Consider the following 16,085-nt stretch of genomic DNA (forward strand, 5'->3'; position numbering starts at 1 on the left):
GGACCAGGATGGAGGTGCAGAATCGGGATGGTGGAAGGATCAGGATGATAGAAGGAGCAGGATGGAGATGCAGAATTGGGATGGTGGAAGGACCAGGATGGAGGTGCAGAATTGGGATGGTGGAAGGACCAGGATGGAGGTGCAGAATCGGGATGGTGGAAGGATCAGGATGATAGAAGGAGCAGGATGGAGATGCAGAATCAAGATGGTGGAAGGAGCAGGATGGAGGTGCAGAATTGGGATGGTGGAAGGATCAGGATGGAGGTGCCTTCTGAAGAAAGTGGAGTCTTTCTTTCTTTGAATGCCTGGATTCGAGGGTCTTGCTGAGTTTGAGAGCATGTTGGAATGTCTTTTGGAAGTCCCCAGAAAGAGGAAACAGAAATTATCTCTAGGTGAAAACTTGCCATGGAAAGATTTAAAAGCTGGGAGATGTAAGTGCACAGAAAGCAGCGGCAGCGACTTCCTCAGTCTGGGCTTATGCTGAACATGTTACACATCCCTCTCTTGTCATTCTCTCTGACTGATTTCTGAATCCTCTGCAAGGCCAACAGGTCCCTCCCTTCATTCTCCTGACGTGGAATAGCGAAGAACTGGTCCCTGAAATCTCACTAAACCAGCATTCCTGAGGGAAAGGAGCATTGCCCTCAAATTGCTGTACATTCAAATGGGTCTCGTCTTGCACTCTCATCTCTGTCATTTGCACACTTATTTTTTGCTAGAGAACGTTTGTTAGTGTTAGTGCACGGGTGCTGCTCAAGCATTGGTTTGTCTCCTCCATGAGACAGAGCCAGGAATATGGACATTATATGGCTAAGGAGCCACGCTGGAGTCACTTTTGGCAGGCCCTCAGCTGTGTGTGTGTGTGTGTGTGTGTGATCAGAGGTCCTGGGAGCCTTGCCTCTGTGTCCTTCAGGTGTTTCTTAGTGCTGGAAGTCACTTTCACCCTCCTCCACCCTGGCAGGACTCTCGCTGCTCAGTGAGGGAACAATCTTCGGGACTCAGACCTCATAACCCAGACTGTGAGGGCTTGGGTTCAGTGCAGAGAAGATTTGTCGCAGCCTCAAACCAGGGACCACGGGTGGAGTCAGGCCAGGCAGAGTGAGTGAGACCGGCCGTGTGCCACGTGTCCGATTGTCTGTCCCAGCTTTCAGCAGCATCTCTTCTTGGGGGGATCTAATGACGTCAGCTTAATAGAATCTGTCAGGTAGCTCTCGATGGACTGCAGGTACTGGAAGACAGAAGACACCAGCAGACAGATAAATGCTTGGGGACCCACATGCTAGGTTTTGCCTCCTCCTGCCTCGACAGACTCAGGGCTTGATGTGTAAAGATTAGTGCAGCAGAGCCTGAGAGCTGCTCCATTCCCACACGGCCCCGCGTTCTCAGCAGAAGCCTCTGCTCTCTCTGTAGTGGGCTGCCTTGACTGAAAGAAGGGCTTTTATAAGGGGATTTTTCTCAGCACTGGAATAAATTAGAAAAGACAGTGATAAGTGGTACCCAGGAGCAGGATGCACAAACCTAAGAGGCTGCAAGTAATCAGATTTGCTACCGATTCCCCCTGTACCTTGCAGTCCCAGGTACAGCCAGACTCAGGGGTCAGTAACCTGCAAAGGGATACGAGGGTAACATTCCTTCCAAACGCAGGTCATAAGAACATAAGAACCTGCCATACCGGGTCAGACCAAGGGTCCATCAAGCCCAGCATCCTGTGTCCAACAGAGGCCAAACCAGGCCACAAGAACCTGGCAATTACCCAAACACTAAGAAGATCCCAAGCTACTGATGCAATTAATAGCAGTGGCTATTCCCTAAGTAAACTTGATTAATAGCCATTAATGGATTTCTCCTCCAAGAACTTATCCAAACCTTTTTTAAACCCAGCTACACTAACTGCACTAACCACATCCTCTGGCAACAAATTCCAGAGCTTAATTGTGCGTTGAGTAAAAAAGAACTTTCTCCGATTAGTTTTAAATGTGCCCCATGCTAACTTCATGGAGTGCCCCCTAGTCTTTCTATTATCCGAAAGAGTAAATAACCGATTCACATCTACCCGTTCTAGACCTCTCATGATCATATCCCCCCTCAGCCGTCTCTTCTCCAAGCTGAACAGCCCTAACTTCTTCAGCCTTTCCTCATAGGAGAGCTGTTCCATCCCCTTTATCATTTTGGTCGCCCTTCTCTGTACCTTCTCCATCGCAACTATATCCTTTTTGAGATGCGGTGACCAGAATTGCACACAGTATTCAAGGTGCGGTCTCACCATGGAGCGATACAGAGGCATTATGACATTTTCCGTTTTATTCACCATTCCCTTCCTAATAATTCCCAACATTCTGTTTGCTTTTTTGACTGCTGCAGCACACTGAGCCGACGATTTTAATGTTTTATCCACTATGAAGCTTAGATCTCTTTCCTGGGTGGTAAGTCCTAAGATAGTGACATGATGTTAAGTTCTATAGCAAGGATTATTTTTCCCTATATGCATCACCTTGCACTTGTACACATTACATTTCATCTGCCATTTGGATGCCCAATCTGCCAGTCTTGCAAGGTCTAGTTTAAAAGCTGCTCTGTCTCCTTTTTAAAGGTTAGCGCCAGCAGTCTGGTTCCACCCTGGTTAAGGTGGAGCCCAACCTTTCGGAAGAGACTCCCCCTTCCCCAAAAGGTTCCCCAGTTCCTTACAAAACTGAATCCCTCTTCCTTGCACCATCGTCTCATCCACGCATTGAGACTCTGGAGCTCTGCCTGCCTCTGGTGACCTGCGCGTGGAACAGGGAGCATTTCAGAGAATGCTACCCTGGAGGGTCTGGATTTCAGCTTCCTACCTAAGGGCCTAAATTTGGCTTCCAGAGCCTGTCTCCCACATTTTCCTATGCCGTTGGTGTCATTGCAGTATGAGCCAGGCTGGGATTTGCCGGGATAGTTGCAGAGGGAGATACTCACATGCTGAAGAGCTTTCCTTGCCAGTGCTTCGAAGGCTTGCTGGACATTCACGTCATTTTTAGCACTGACTTCAAAGTAAGGAAGGTCTCTTTCTTTGCACCAGGCTGCAGCTTTGTCCTTTGACACCTGTGAGATGGAAGCACACTGTCAGGTAACTGTGTTCATCACACCATGGGGGGATAAAGTTGCATGAGAAGGGACCGGCTAGTTGCCAACTCCTCTTTCGTTTGCCCTCTGCACAGCCAAGACAGAAGCCAAAGTATGCAAAGGCCATGCTGGGTCATTGAACCCAGAATGCAGTCCCCAACAATGGCTAGGCTGGGTCACAAGAATCCAGGAGATCCCAACAAATAGATCCATTTCATTCCTTAAATACTTATCGTCAATACACTTGTTTTATGTAACTCGTTTACTGTTATCACTGTCCTATTTAAATGTTTTCAAATGGTCAGCTCATTGCGTTCAATTTAGTTATTAAATTACCTTTAATGCCTTAATTCCTTGTTACAAATTCCCTTGTTCTATTTGTTTCTGTTAACTTTGTTCTGTGTAAACCAGCATGATGTATCTACGAATGCCCATAGATAAAAAAAAACTTTAAATAAATAAATACATTTCTTGTTAGGCAGCCCTTATCCCTGGGAGAGGACAAGTGGTGGCTTTCTCCAAATCTACCCGACTAATAAATATTTATGGACTTTTCTTCCAGGAACTTTTCCAAACCCTTTTTAAACCCAGCTGTGCTAGATGCTTTAACCACATCCTCTGGCAACAAATTCCACAGCTTAATTGTGTGTTGAGTGAAAAAAATACTTTCACCCATTTGTTTTATGTTTGCAGCCATTCATTTCAAGGAGAATGTTCTAGTTCTTGTACTGTTTGAAAGAATAAATAACCATTTTCTATGTATCTGTTCCTTCCCACTCATGATATGATAAATCTCTATCATATTCCCTCTCCTTTGTCTCTTCTCCAAGCTGAATGGCCCTGGAATTCATTTGGAAGGAACAGAATATAAAAGTGATTAAATAAAACTTCTTTAGCCCTTCTTCCTAGGGGAGCTGTTGCATCCCCTTTCTCATTTTTATCACCTTTTACTCTAGTTCTGCTCCGTCTTTCTTGAGCTGGGGCGACCAGAATTGCAGACAGTACTCAAGGTGAGGCTGCAGCATGGCTTGACACAGAGGCAACAGGATATTCTATGGCGTCCTCACATTTATTCTCCAAGGTCCTTTCCTAATGATTCTGTTTGCCCTGCGCCGCACACCGAGCTGAGGATTTTAACATTTTGTCCACAAGGACTCCAAGGTCCTTTTCCTGGCTGCTGACTCCTAATACAGAATCCAGCATTGCCTACCTGTAGCTGAGAATATTTTTCCCTGCGTGCATCACTTTGCAGTGTCTAAATTAAATTATAACTGCCATTTAGTTGCCCAGATTGCTCCTTCTGCAATTCCCCATAGATTGCTAACTACCTTGACTAATTTAGTATCATCTGCAACTCTGATCACCTCATTCGGTGCTCCCGTAGCCAGGACATTACTGAGCAAGTTAAACAAGGCTGGTCCCACTACAGACCCCCGAGACACTCTGACCACACGGCCCCGCGCTTTGCATCCTATCTTCTAACCAATCACCTGTTAGGGAGGTGCAACCCGGAAGCACACGGGGGAAACGGCGCGCACGTGTGCATCTCATTATTAAAACCACAGGCTCGCGCGCCCTGTTCTTGCGTGCACGCGCGCACTGCTGAATCGGAGGAAACAAATGCACGTCCCTGGTTCCTGTCTCCGCCCATCCTGGGACTTTTTCGTTTCCTGAGAAACTCCACCTACATTACCTTGACTCCCAGGCTTGTAACAGATTAATAAGGCACAGCCTTCCTCGTTAAACCATCTTTATCCATATGTTCAGTGGTTTTGTTCTAAGCAGTAACATGCACCATTTTAGCTGGGACTAACGGGAGGCTCACTGGTCTGAGGCTGCTCGGGTCGTCTTTTGAAACCTGGGGATAAATTGGCTTCCCTGCAGTCCTCAGGCTGGAGAGATTGCATCTCAGCTCCTTCATAGCATCAGATCCTGGTGACTGGTTTCTAGTTTATCCGTTTATCTTTCAGATTCACCTGACCTGTTTCAGTTTCTTCAGCATCTACAAACAGTGGTTCCCTCCTTACTAAAGACCAAAGAATTAATTTCGTTTTTCTGCTATGGCCTTAGGCTCCCTCACTTCCCCTCTTACCCCCTGGTCATCTAACGGCCCAAACGATTCCCTTGCAGGTTTCCTGTTTTTTAATCTTGCATTACCAGTGTTTGCTCCTGGCCAAGTCTCTGCTCAGCCTGCATCACCAGTATTTGTCATCCAACTTCCCAGTGCTAATGCTATCTCTCACCAAAGATACTTCTTGACCGCCTGACCGATCCCCGACCTCTCCCCTCCTTCCCTACCCCCCACCCCTGTAGGTATTCTCCTCCTCCTCCCCTCCCTCCATTACTTTCCCCCCAAATACCGTCACTGCCTTATTTAACTCATTTGTTAAAATTAACATGTACATTTGTATATTATTCCTGTATATAATTCATGTATTGTCCCCTGTTAACCCTCTCCCTGTTAATGTTAATATTGTAAAGCTGGTTGCTAAGTTATGTTATATTGTGAACCGAGGTGATGTTTTTTTTCAAACGTGCCTCAGTATATAAGGAACCTCAAATAAATAAATAAATAAATGCGCCTTCTTAGGTCCTGCTTTCCATTTCTAAAGGATTATTGCAATTCACTTTACACTGGATTATCTAAAACGGTTTTGAAAGCCTTGTAGACAATTCAAAATGTGACTGCAAGGATTCACGTGCATTTATTTAGATTTTTTATATCTGCTTGAAAGCAGCTTACATTCAGGTCTTGTAGGTATTTCCCTATCCCCAGAGAGTTTGCAATAATCTCAGTTTGTACCTGAGGCAATGGAGGGTAAAGTGACTCGCCCAAGGTCACAAGGGGCAACAGTGGGACTTGACCCCCTAGTCTCCTGGCTCGTAGGCTACTCCTCCACTCCACTCCCTTGCTTCTGTACTGGGATCACGTCATTGACTTCCCTTACATTGGATCCATGAGGGCCTTAGCAAGGGGTCAGCTCACTATTAAAGGCCTAAAAACCTCGCCAACCACTGACGGCCACAGAGCGAAATCTTCCTGATGTGACTTTGATTACTGTTTTCTTGCTTGGTCCCCTAACATCGAGTAATATTTGATAATGTATACATTTTCCCAGCTGCCTGCTCAGTTCTTTTCACTTCTTTGCTTGGGCTCCGGTTGATGTCTTGCAGGTTTTATGTGTCTGTATTGGTTTGGTTTATATTATGTATGCACAACTGTAACCTGACTGGCTCACTGGATTGTGCGGGACAGACATTAAAAAAAAATGAATCAATCAAAGCCTTTTAGGCTTTAACAGCCTCATTCATAGCCCCATTCAGCCACTGTGAGGGAAGCCTCCTGCTCAGAGCCCACCTTCATTACCTGCCGGGCGCTGATATCCACTTTATTCCCCATTATCACCATGGGGAAGGTGCCCACCGAGGGACGGATCCTTTGCAGAAAGTCCTGCCTCCAGTCCTCCACAGAGTCAAAGGACTCCTGATCGGTCACATCGAAGGCCAGGATACAGCCGTCTGAGCCCTTGTAGAAACTGGACACTACTGAGCGGAAGCGCTCTTGACCCCCTGTGTCCCAGATCTGGGAGAGAGGGAAGATCACACCATTAGACAGAAACCCCCCATCCCTTCCTGCTACACCTCTCCCTAAATTTTGTATTAATCAGGTTTGTTCTTACTTCTAGCAAAATGTCTCAAACCTTCAGGCAGAGCACGAGACTTCAGTCCCCAGGCAGAACTGGGGATAAGTGCTCGCTTCCCTCACACACTGCCCCATCCGCACAGCAGAAGCAGTGCAAGCTTCCCTCACACACTGCCCCATCGCACTGCAGGCACAGCAGAAGCAGTGCACGCTTCCCTCACACACTGCCCCATCGCACTGCAGGGTCAGCAGAAGCAGTGCTCGCTTCCCTCACACACTGCCCCATCCGCACAGCAGAAGCAGTGCAAGCTTCCCTCACACACTGCCCCATCGCACTGCAGGCACAGCAGAAGCAGTGCAAGCTTCCCTCACACACTGCCCCATCGCACTGCAGGCACAGCAGAAGCAGTGCAAGCTTCCCTCACACACTGCCCCATCACACTGCAGGCACAGCAGAAGCAGTGCAAGCTTCCCTCACACACTGCCCCATTGCAATGCAGGGACAGCAGAAGCAGTGCAAGCTTCCCTCACACACTGCCCCATCGCACTGCAGGCACAGCAGAAGCAGTGCAAGCTTCCCTCACACACTGCCCCATCACACTGCAGGCACAGCAGAAGCAGTGCAAGCTTCCCTCACACAATGCCCCATTGCAATGCAGGGACAGCAGAAGCAGTGCACGCTTCCCTCACACACTGCCCCATCGCACTGCAGCGACAGCAGAAGCAGTGCAAGCTTCCCTCACACACTGCCCCATCCCACTGCCACTGTGGAGTTATGGCATTTATGGATTGTGAGGGAAATTTTGTCTCTGCGCTCATTCAGTCTCGATATTGCTCATTTGTGCTAATTATGGTGGTTTTATGTTACTGCGTTTTATAGCTAGGCCTACCTGACCCTTGGGAGCTAGAATGAGACTCTATCTGATGTCACCAAGAGTCCTGAAGCTCCTCCCACTTCCCAGGTGTGACTCAAGAGCTTACCTGGAGTTTTATGCTGGTGTTGTCAATATTGATGACCTTTGTAAGGACGCTGGCTCCAAGGGTGGTCCGATAATCCTCATAAAACCTCTTATTCACATACTGCTGCAGAAGTGAGGTTTTCCCTACCCTTGTGAAAAGAAACAAAGCAATCATTTCTTGCATCCTGAAGCTTTGGTGTTTGGGCTGAGGGACTACAGCCTCAATCTACCTTATCTGCTTGTTTGATAACAAGTTTCTGTAGGAGCAGTGAATGCATCCTGAAAGCTGCACCTTGGAAGCCTAAAGATTACAGGCCTTGGAGAAAAAGTCGGCAGCAAAGTTTGCACAGGGAGTTTCTTACCCCAGTGAGCCCAGAATAATAATCTTCAAGTCCACTTTCTTATTAGAATTCATGAAGAGAAACTAGAGGGGAAGAAAAGGAGAAAAAATGCTGAGAGAATGTACAGTGGTGAACCCAGCACTCACTATCTGCTCACTCACTTACTCCTGCCCCACCGCCAACTCACCACCTCTCCCACCTCTCTACCATCTCCTGACTCACCACCCCTCCCACCTAGAACCCCCTAACCCATCACCTAACCCACCTATCCACCACCCCTCGATTCTCAACCTCACTCACCCACCACCATCTCCTGACTCACCACCTCTCTCATCTATCCACCACCCCTCGACTCTCAACCTCACTCACTCATCACCATCTCCTGACTCACCACCTCTCCCACCTATCCACCATCTCCTGACTCACCACCTCTCTCACCTAGAACCCCCTAACCCATCACCTAACCCACCTATCCACCACCCCTCGATTCTCAACCTCACTCACCCACCACCATCTCCTGACTCACTACCTCTCTCATCTATCCACCACCCCTCGACTCTCAACCTCACTCACTCATCACCATCTCCTGACTCACCACCTCTCCCACCTATCCACCATCTCCTGACTCACCACCTCTCTCACCTAGAACCCCCTAACCCATCACCTCACGCACCTATCCACCACCCCTCGACTCTCAACCTCACTCACCCACCATCTCCTGACTCACCACCTCTCTCACCTAGAACCCCTAACTGATCACCTCACGCACCTATCCACCACCCCTCAACTCTCAACCTCACTCACTCACCACCATCTCCTGACTCACCACCTCTCTCACCTAGAACCCCCTAACCCATCACCTCACGCACCTATCCACCACCCCTTGACTCTCAACCTCACACACCCACCATCTCCTGACTCACCACCTCTCTCACCTAGAACCCCCTAACCCATCACCTCACGCACCTATCCACCACCCCTTGACTCTCAACCTCACACACCCACCATCTCCTGACTCACCACCTCTCTCACCTAGAACCCCCTAACCCATCACCTCACGCACCTATCCACCACCCCTCAACTCTCAACCAGAAGAAAATAGGATAATGCATAAGAGTTGGCAAGTTAAATCTAAGACATTGATAAGACAGGCTAAGAGAATTTGAAAAGAAGTTGGCCATAGAGGCAAAAACTCACAAAAACTTTAAAAAATATCTTCGAAGCAGAAAACCTGCAAGGGAGTCGGTTGGACCGTTGGGTGATCATGGAGTTAAAGGGGCACTTAGAGAAGATAAGGCCATTGTGGAAAGATTAAATTATTTCTTTGCTTCAGTGTTTACTGAAGAGGATGTTGGGGAGATACCCGTACTGGAGAAGGTTTTAAAGGGTAATGATAGAGATGGACTGAACCAAATCACGGTGAACCTGGAAGATGTGGTAGGCCTGGTTGACAAAATGAAGAACAGTAAATCACCTGGACTGGATGGTATACACCGCAGGGTTCTGAAAGAACTAGAAAAAGAAAATTCAGACCTATTAGTAAATATTTGTAACATATCATTAAAATCATCCATTGTACCTGAAGGCTGGAAGATGGCCAATGTAACCCCAATATTTAAAAAAGGATCCAGCAAACTATAGACTGGTGAGCCTGACTTCAGTGCTGGGAAAAATCGTAGAAACTGTTATAAGGAATAAAATCACAAAACATGTATATAAACATGGTTTGATGGGCCACAAATCTCCTACATTTTTCTGAAGGGATTAATAAACATGTGGACAAAGGTGAACCGATAGATGTGGTGTATTTGGATTTTCAGAAGGCATTCAACAAAGTCCCTCATGAGAGGATTCTAAGAAAACTAAAAATTCAAGGGATAGGAGGTAATGTCCTTTTGTGGATTGCCAGTTGGTTAAAAGAAAGGCCTGGACTAGGGGGCATTCCATGAAGTTAGCAAGTAGCACATTTAAGACTAATCGGAGAAAATTCTTTTTCACTCAACGCACAATAAAGCTCTGGAATTTGCTGCCAGAGGATGTGGTTAGTGCAGTTAGTGTAGCTGGGTTCAAAAAAGGTTTGGATAAGTTCTTGGAGGAGAAGTCCATTAACGGCTATTAATCAATTTTACTTAGAGAATAGCCACTGCTATTAATTGCATCAGTTCATCAACCAACCTCTTCCCTTCAATAATAATTCTATAACATATACCAATACAAGGGATGCTTGTGTCCTGGTATTACTTATGTACGGTGGCTATTGTTCAAGGACAGACAATTTTATGGGTGTCCTTCTTTTTAGCCCCGTCTATTAATCTTTATTATCCAAAATTCAATGTAGATTTTCTATTTTGTCTTTTACTTTTTTATCTAAAAAGATCCCCTTATCTCCCCGTTTTATGAGGCGACCCGCTACTTGTTTGTCAATACTTATCAGGACATCCGTCTCAATTGCTTCTCGCAGGGATCAAAATTCAATGTAGATTTTCTATTTTGTCTTTTACTTTTTTATCTAAAAAGATCCCCTTATCTCCCCGTTTTATGAGGCGACCCGCTACTTGTTTGTCAATACTTATCAGGACATCCGTCTCAATTGCTTCTTGCGGGGATCGCGTCTGCCTGCGAGAAGCAATTGAGACGGATGTCCTGATAAGTATTGACAAACAAGTAGCGGGTCGCCTCATAAAACGGGGAGATAAGGGGATCTTTTTAGATAAAAAAGTAAAAGACAAAATAGAAAATCTACATTGAATTTTGGATAATAAAGATTAATAGACGGGGCTAAAAGAAGGACACCCATAAAATTGTCTGTCCTTGAACAATAGCCACCGTACATAAGTAATACCAGGACACAAGCATCCCTTGTATTGGTATATGTTATAGAATTAATTGCATCAGTAGCATGGGTCTTCTTGGTGTTTGGGTAATTGCCAGGTTCTTGTGGCCTGGTTTGGCCTCTGTTGGAAACAGGATGCTGGGCTTGATGGACCCTTGGTCTGACCCAGCATGGCAATTTCTTATGTTCTTATGTTCTTAACTCTTGAAGAAAATATTAAACACAAATAATTGAGTTTGATCTTGATAATACCACCTCATCTTTTGACTCCTGGGATAAAATTATCAATGAAATAGCAGATACCCTATGCCCAATCCAGATAAAAATGTTCCAAAATAAAGGAAACATAACTAAACAAAAAAAACCTTGGAACAGTGAAGAACTAAGGCACACTAAATAGACCCTGAGGAAATCTGAAAAGCAATGGAGAAAATGCCAATCTACGAATCCCTAGAAAATACAAACCCTATTAACAAAATACCGAGAACAAATCAACAAAGAAAAAAATGACTACTACGCTAAACAACTTCATGGTGTTAAATTTAACTCCAAATTACTCTTTGAAACAGTCAAAAACCTAATCAAGAACCCATCCTCCTGCACATCAAACAACCACAACTTTTCTAAAACTCACCTAACGAATAAGCTACCTCGCAGTTAAAACAAAAAATCAATGCACTAAAATCACAAATCTCTACCCACTCAGCAACCAAAGAACCTGAGGAAAAACCTGGACAAGTAAAAAGGAGCTCATTCGACCCAGTATCTAAACTCGAAATAAACCAAATCATCTCTAAAATGAAGCCTGCTACCCACCCACTGGACCCTATCCCTGCAAGTGCACTGAAAACAGTAAACAGTGTAATAACGCCGATTATTCACAACCATAATAAACCACTCACTAGCAGAAGGTTTGCTCCCCGAAAGGGCAAAACAAGCTGTGATTAAACCAATCCTAAAAAATAAAACTGGCAGAATCAAGGATTGGGACAATTACTGACCAACATCCAACCTGCCTTTCATCACTAAGGTCCTAGAAAAAGCAGTCGGGCGGATTTTAAAAGCCCTGCTCGCGTAAATCCGCCCGGATTTACGCGAGCAGGGCCTTGCGTGCCGGCGCGCCTATTTTCCATAGGCCGCCGGCGCGCGCAGAACCCCGGGACGCGCGTAGGTCCCGGGGTTTTTGGAAGGGGGCGTGTCGGGGCGTGTCGGGGGTGGGGCCGAACGTTGCGGCATTTTGGGGGCAGGGCGTGGCGTTTCGGGGGCGTGGCCGCGCCCTCCGGAACCGTCCCCGAGTCGGGTCTCGGCGCGCCAGCGGGCTGCTGGCGCGCGCGGATTTACGTCTCCCTCCGGGAGGCGTAAATCCATGGATAAAGGTAGGGGGGGGGGTTAGATAGTGCCGGGGGGGTGGGTTAGGTAGAGGAAGGGAGGGGAAGGTGAGGGGAGGGTGAAAGAGAGTTCCCTCCGAGGCCGCTCCGATTTCGGAGCGGCCTCGGAGGGAATGGAGGCAGGCTGCAGGGGAAGTGCATGAGGGCGTCAGATACCCCATCCTGCCGCGGCCGGAAGATCCATGTGCTGCAGGGGAAGTGCATGAGGGCGTCAGATACCCCATCCTGCCGCGGCCGGAAGATCCATGTGCTGCAGGGGAAGTGCATGAGGGCGTCAGATACCCCATCCTGCCGCGGCTGGAAGACCCATGTGCTGCAGGGGAAGTGCATGAGGGCGTCAGATACCCCATTCTGCCGCGGACAGAAGATCCATGTGCTGCAGGGGAAGTGCATGAGGGCATCAGATATCCTGTGGACCAGTTTTGAAAAAATCCCCATGGCCGATATTTTCCTGCAATCTGCCCCTAGTCCTCTGGCAACAGAGTCCACGGCTTGATAGTACCTCCTATGATTTATGTTAAATCTGCTGATTTTCGTTTCATGGAGTTTCCCCTTGTTGAAGTATTATTTGACAGGGTAAAGAACCGTCCCACCCCACTCCTGATTTTATAAACCTCAGCCGTCTCTTTTCCGAGCCGCACAGCCTCCCATCATAGGACAGCCGCTCCATCCCCTTTATTACTGATTTATATTCCACCTTTCAGGCACATTCAGGTACTGGAGGGATTTCCCTGTGCCCAGAGAGTTTGTACCTCTGAGGCACTGAGGGGTACAAGGAGCAGCAGTGGGATTTGAACTCTGGTTTCCTTGCTTCACAGCCCCACTGCTCTAATACTAAACTATTCCTCTACTTTATCCCTACTGTTGTCCTTCTCTGCCCCTTTTCCAGGTCTGCTCTGTCTTCTTTGAGATGGGACAACTGGAACAGCACACAACACTCAAGGTGCAGTCACTCTGTGATCTTTCTATTTTATTCTCCATTCCTTCTTAGATCATTCCTAATAACCTATTTGCTTTTTTTGACTGCTGCTGTGCACTGAGCCAAGGATCTTAATGCATTATTCCTGGGTACTGACTCCCGAAACAAAACCCAGCATTAAAAACCTGTCGTTGGGGTGATTTTTCCCTTATGTGCATCACGTTGCACTTTTCCACATTAAATTTCATTTGTCATTCAGTCGCCCACTCCCACGGTTCCTCCTGCAGCTCCTCACATCCCCTGCTGTTTTAACAGTGTTGAATAATTTTGTGTCATCTGCAAATTTGATCTCCTTACTGGTCGTTCCTTTTCCAGGTCATAGTAACATAGCAGTGATAGCAGATAAAGACCAAATGGGCCATCCAGTCTGACCGTAAGTGGCTTATGGTGGTAACTGCCGCTCCTTGCAGGTCTCCCCCATGTGTCCCGATAAAGGCAGTAACTACCGCCCTGTTCAGATCATTTATGAATCTGGTAAACAGCACAAATCCCAATACCGATCCCTGGGACATTCCACCAATGCTGGAAAACTGATCATTTAGTCCCACTCTCTGTTACACATTCACCAGAGGACACTGACTCCTAGCCCACGGCTTTGCAATTTCCTCAGGAATCTCTCGTGGGCAACCTTGGCAAATGCCTTCTCAAAATCCAAAAATGCAGTACCCACCTGCGCGCCTTTATTTACACCTTAAAAAAATCTGAAAGATTGATCAGGCAAGACTTCCCTTTCCTGAAACCACGTTGACGCTTCCCCATTGAGCCAGGCCGCTCTATGTGGCCAGTGATTTTGTTTTTAAGAATGCCTTCTATCATTTTGCTTGGCATCGATGTCAGACTCACCAGTCTATACTTTTCTGGATCACCCTTGGAACCCTTTTTAAAAATTGGTGTCGTATTGCTAGGGACCTTTGTTTTCAGTTTACATTTTATTTCTCCTGGGAATTTATCAGTGTTTATTACAAAAAGAACAAAAAAAGATATTTATCTGGAAAAATAGCAAGTCATTATTTCTGCTGTTTTCTCCTGTGTCTGTGGAATTGATAAATTCCCAGGAAAAATAAAATACAAACTGAAAATGAAGATCCCTGCATATTGGCCAATTTCCAGTCTTCAGGTATTGTGACTGTTTTAAATGACAGGTTACAAATTACTAGCAACAAGTTTGCAATTTCATATTTGAGTTCTTTGGAGTGGATGCCATCCGGTCCTGGTGACTTGTTACTCTTCAGTTTGTCAATTTGAACTATTACATCCTCCATTTTCACAGAGATTTGTTTTAGTTGCTCAGGATTATCACTATTAAAGAATGTTTCTAGTGTAGGTATACTCTCAACATCCTTCCCAGTAAAGACCGAGGCAAATAATTAATTCAGTTTTCAGCTATTTCCATGTCCTTCCTAAGCACCCCTTTTACCCTTCAGGTATCTAGAGATCCAACTGACTCCCTCACAGGCTTTTTCCTTCAAATGCATTTGAAAACATTGTTATTATTAGTTTTTGCCTCTCTGGCAAGCTTCTTTTCAAATTCTGTCTTACTAATGTTTTACATCTATCTTGCCAATGCTTATGCTCTTGCCTATTTTTCTTTGGGTCTGTTTTTCATTTTGTGAAAGATACTCTTGACTTTAACTGCCTCTTTTACTTCACCATTAAACCATGCTGGCAGTCATTTGATATTCCTTCCACTTTTTTTTAATGCATGAAATACATTTTGTCTGGGCTTCCAAGATGGTATTTTTAGACAATGTTCATGCGTTATGAAAAACTAGCATTTGTGTGTGTGTGTGTGTGTTTGCATGTGTGGGGAAATGCATTTAATATTACAGTTACAGCCTTCCCCTGTTTGTTTGCTTATTTATTTATGAGAGCTTATTACTCATCAAATGACAACAAGGCCCTCTAGGGGAGGTGGAACAGCTACAAAAAGTACAACAGTTCAGCATAATACTGACTCATCATACAAGACAAGCAGCAGATAAAACCAAAAGGAATACGGAAATCAAGTAAAAGCTTCCAAAAACAAATGAATCAATTCACTTCCTAAAGTGGAGGTATTGAAACTTCTGAAGCAAGCAACATGTCCTGTTCTGTGCAGAATGCTAAACGGTGTAGATAGGAGAGGCAGGTTACTCACAGGCTGAGGCCACAGTTTGCCCCCTGCAGAAGCGAGCCCTCCCTGCTCATGCTGGCTGCCTTCTCCGTCCTGTCCAGCTGGAGTCTCCTCAAAGTCAAGACCTTAAAGCAAAGAACCAAACCACCCACATTCTTCTGGGGAGTTTCTTCCTCTTACTTTGCTCCTTCGGATGGTTTCTTTGTGTCTGTCTCCTTCTCTTGGTCTGGAGTTTTTTTCTTCCTGTTTCCGCCTTTTTCTATTTCCCTCTCTCTTCTGTATCTCCCTCGCCCCGTGTCTTTCTGTCCCTCCTCCTCCCTGTGTGTATCTCACTCTCTGGTTCTCCTTCTCCCACGCCCCACTTGTATGTATGTGTCTTTCCCTCTCCCTGTGTGTGTGTGTGTGTGCGTCTTTCCCTCTCCCTGTGTGTGTGTGTGTGCGTCTTTCCCTCTCCCTGTGTGTGTGTGTGTGTGTCTTTCCCTCTCCCTGTGTGTGTGTGTGTGTGTCTTTCCCTCTCCCTGTGTGTATGTGTGTGTGTGTGTGCGTCTTTCCCTCTCCCTGTGTGTGTGTGTGTGTGTGTCTTTCCCTCTCCCTGTGTGTGTGTGTGTGTGTGTGTGGGTCTTTCCCTCTCCTTGTGTGTCTTTCGCTCTCCCTGTGTGTGTGTGTGTGTGTGTGCGTCTTTCCCTCTCCCTGTGTGTGCGCGTCTTTCTCGCTCGGTCTTCTCTTGCCGCTCTGT

The 16,085-nt window shown here is 46.3% G+C and overlaps 1 protein-coding gene across 3 annotated transcripts; it reads right to left on the bottom strand.

Moving 5' to 3' along the window:
* Window positions 1–366: 366 nt before the first annotated feature.
* On the bottom strand, window positions 367–15,833 carry LOC115074308 (ras-related protein Rab-7b-like). Of its 3 annotated transcripts, none has more exons than XM_029573631.1 (6): window positions 15,530–15,827; window positions 8,058–8,119; window positions 7,718–7,844; window positions 6,461–6,676; window positions 2,947–3,072; window positions 367–1,228 (listed from the first exon to the last, which is right to left on the bottom strand). In XM_029573631.1, exons 2-6 carry the CDS (start codon window positions 8,108–8,110, stop codon window positions 1,148–1,150), a joined length of 603 nt encoding a protein of 200 aa, XP_029429491.1. In that variant the 5' UTR covers window positions 8,111–8,119; window positions 15,530–15,827; the 3' UTR covers window positions 367–1,147. The 3 variants fall into 3 exon arrangements, with proteins under 3 accessions (XP_029429491.1, XP_029429490.1, XP_029429492.1); XM_029573630.1 differs by having other exon boundaries at window positions 15,374–15,825; XM_029573632.1 differs by lacking the exon at window positions 367–1,228 and adding an exon at window positions 1,253–1,461 and having other exon boundaries at window positions 15,374–15,833.
* Between the last annotated feature and the right edge of the window lie 252 nt (window positions 15,834–16,085).

This window comes from Rhinatrema bivittatum, chromosome 12 (genome assembly GCF_901001135.1).
Source record: "Rhinatrema bivittatum chromosome 12, aRhiBiv1.1, whole genome shotgun sequence".
Lineage (NCBI taxonomy): Eukaryota > Metazoa > Chordata > Amphibia > Gymnophiona > Rhinatrematidae > Rhinatrema > Rhinatrema bivittatum.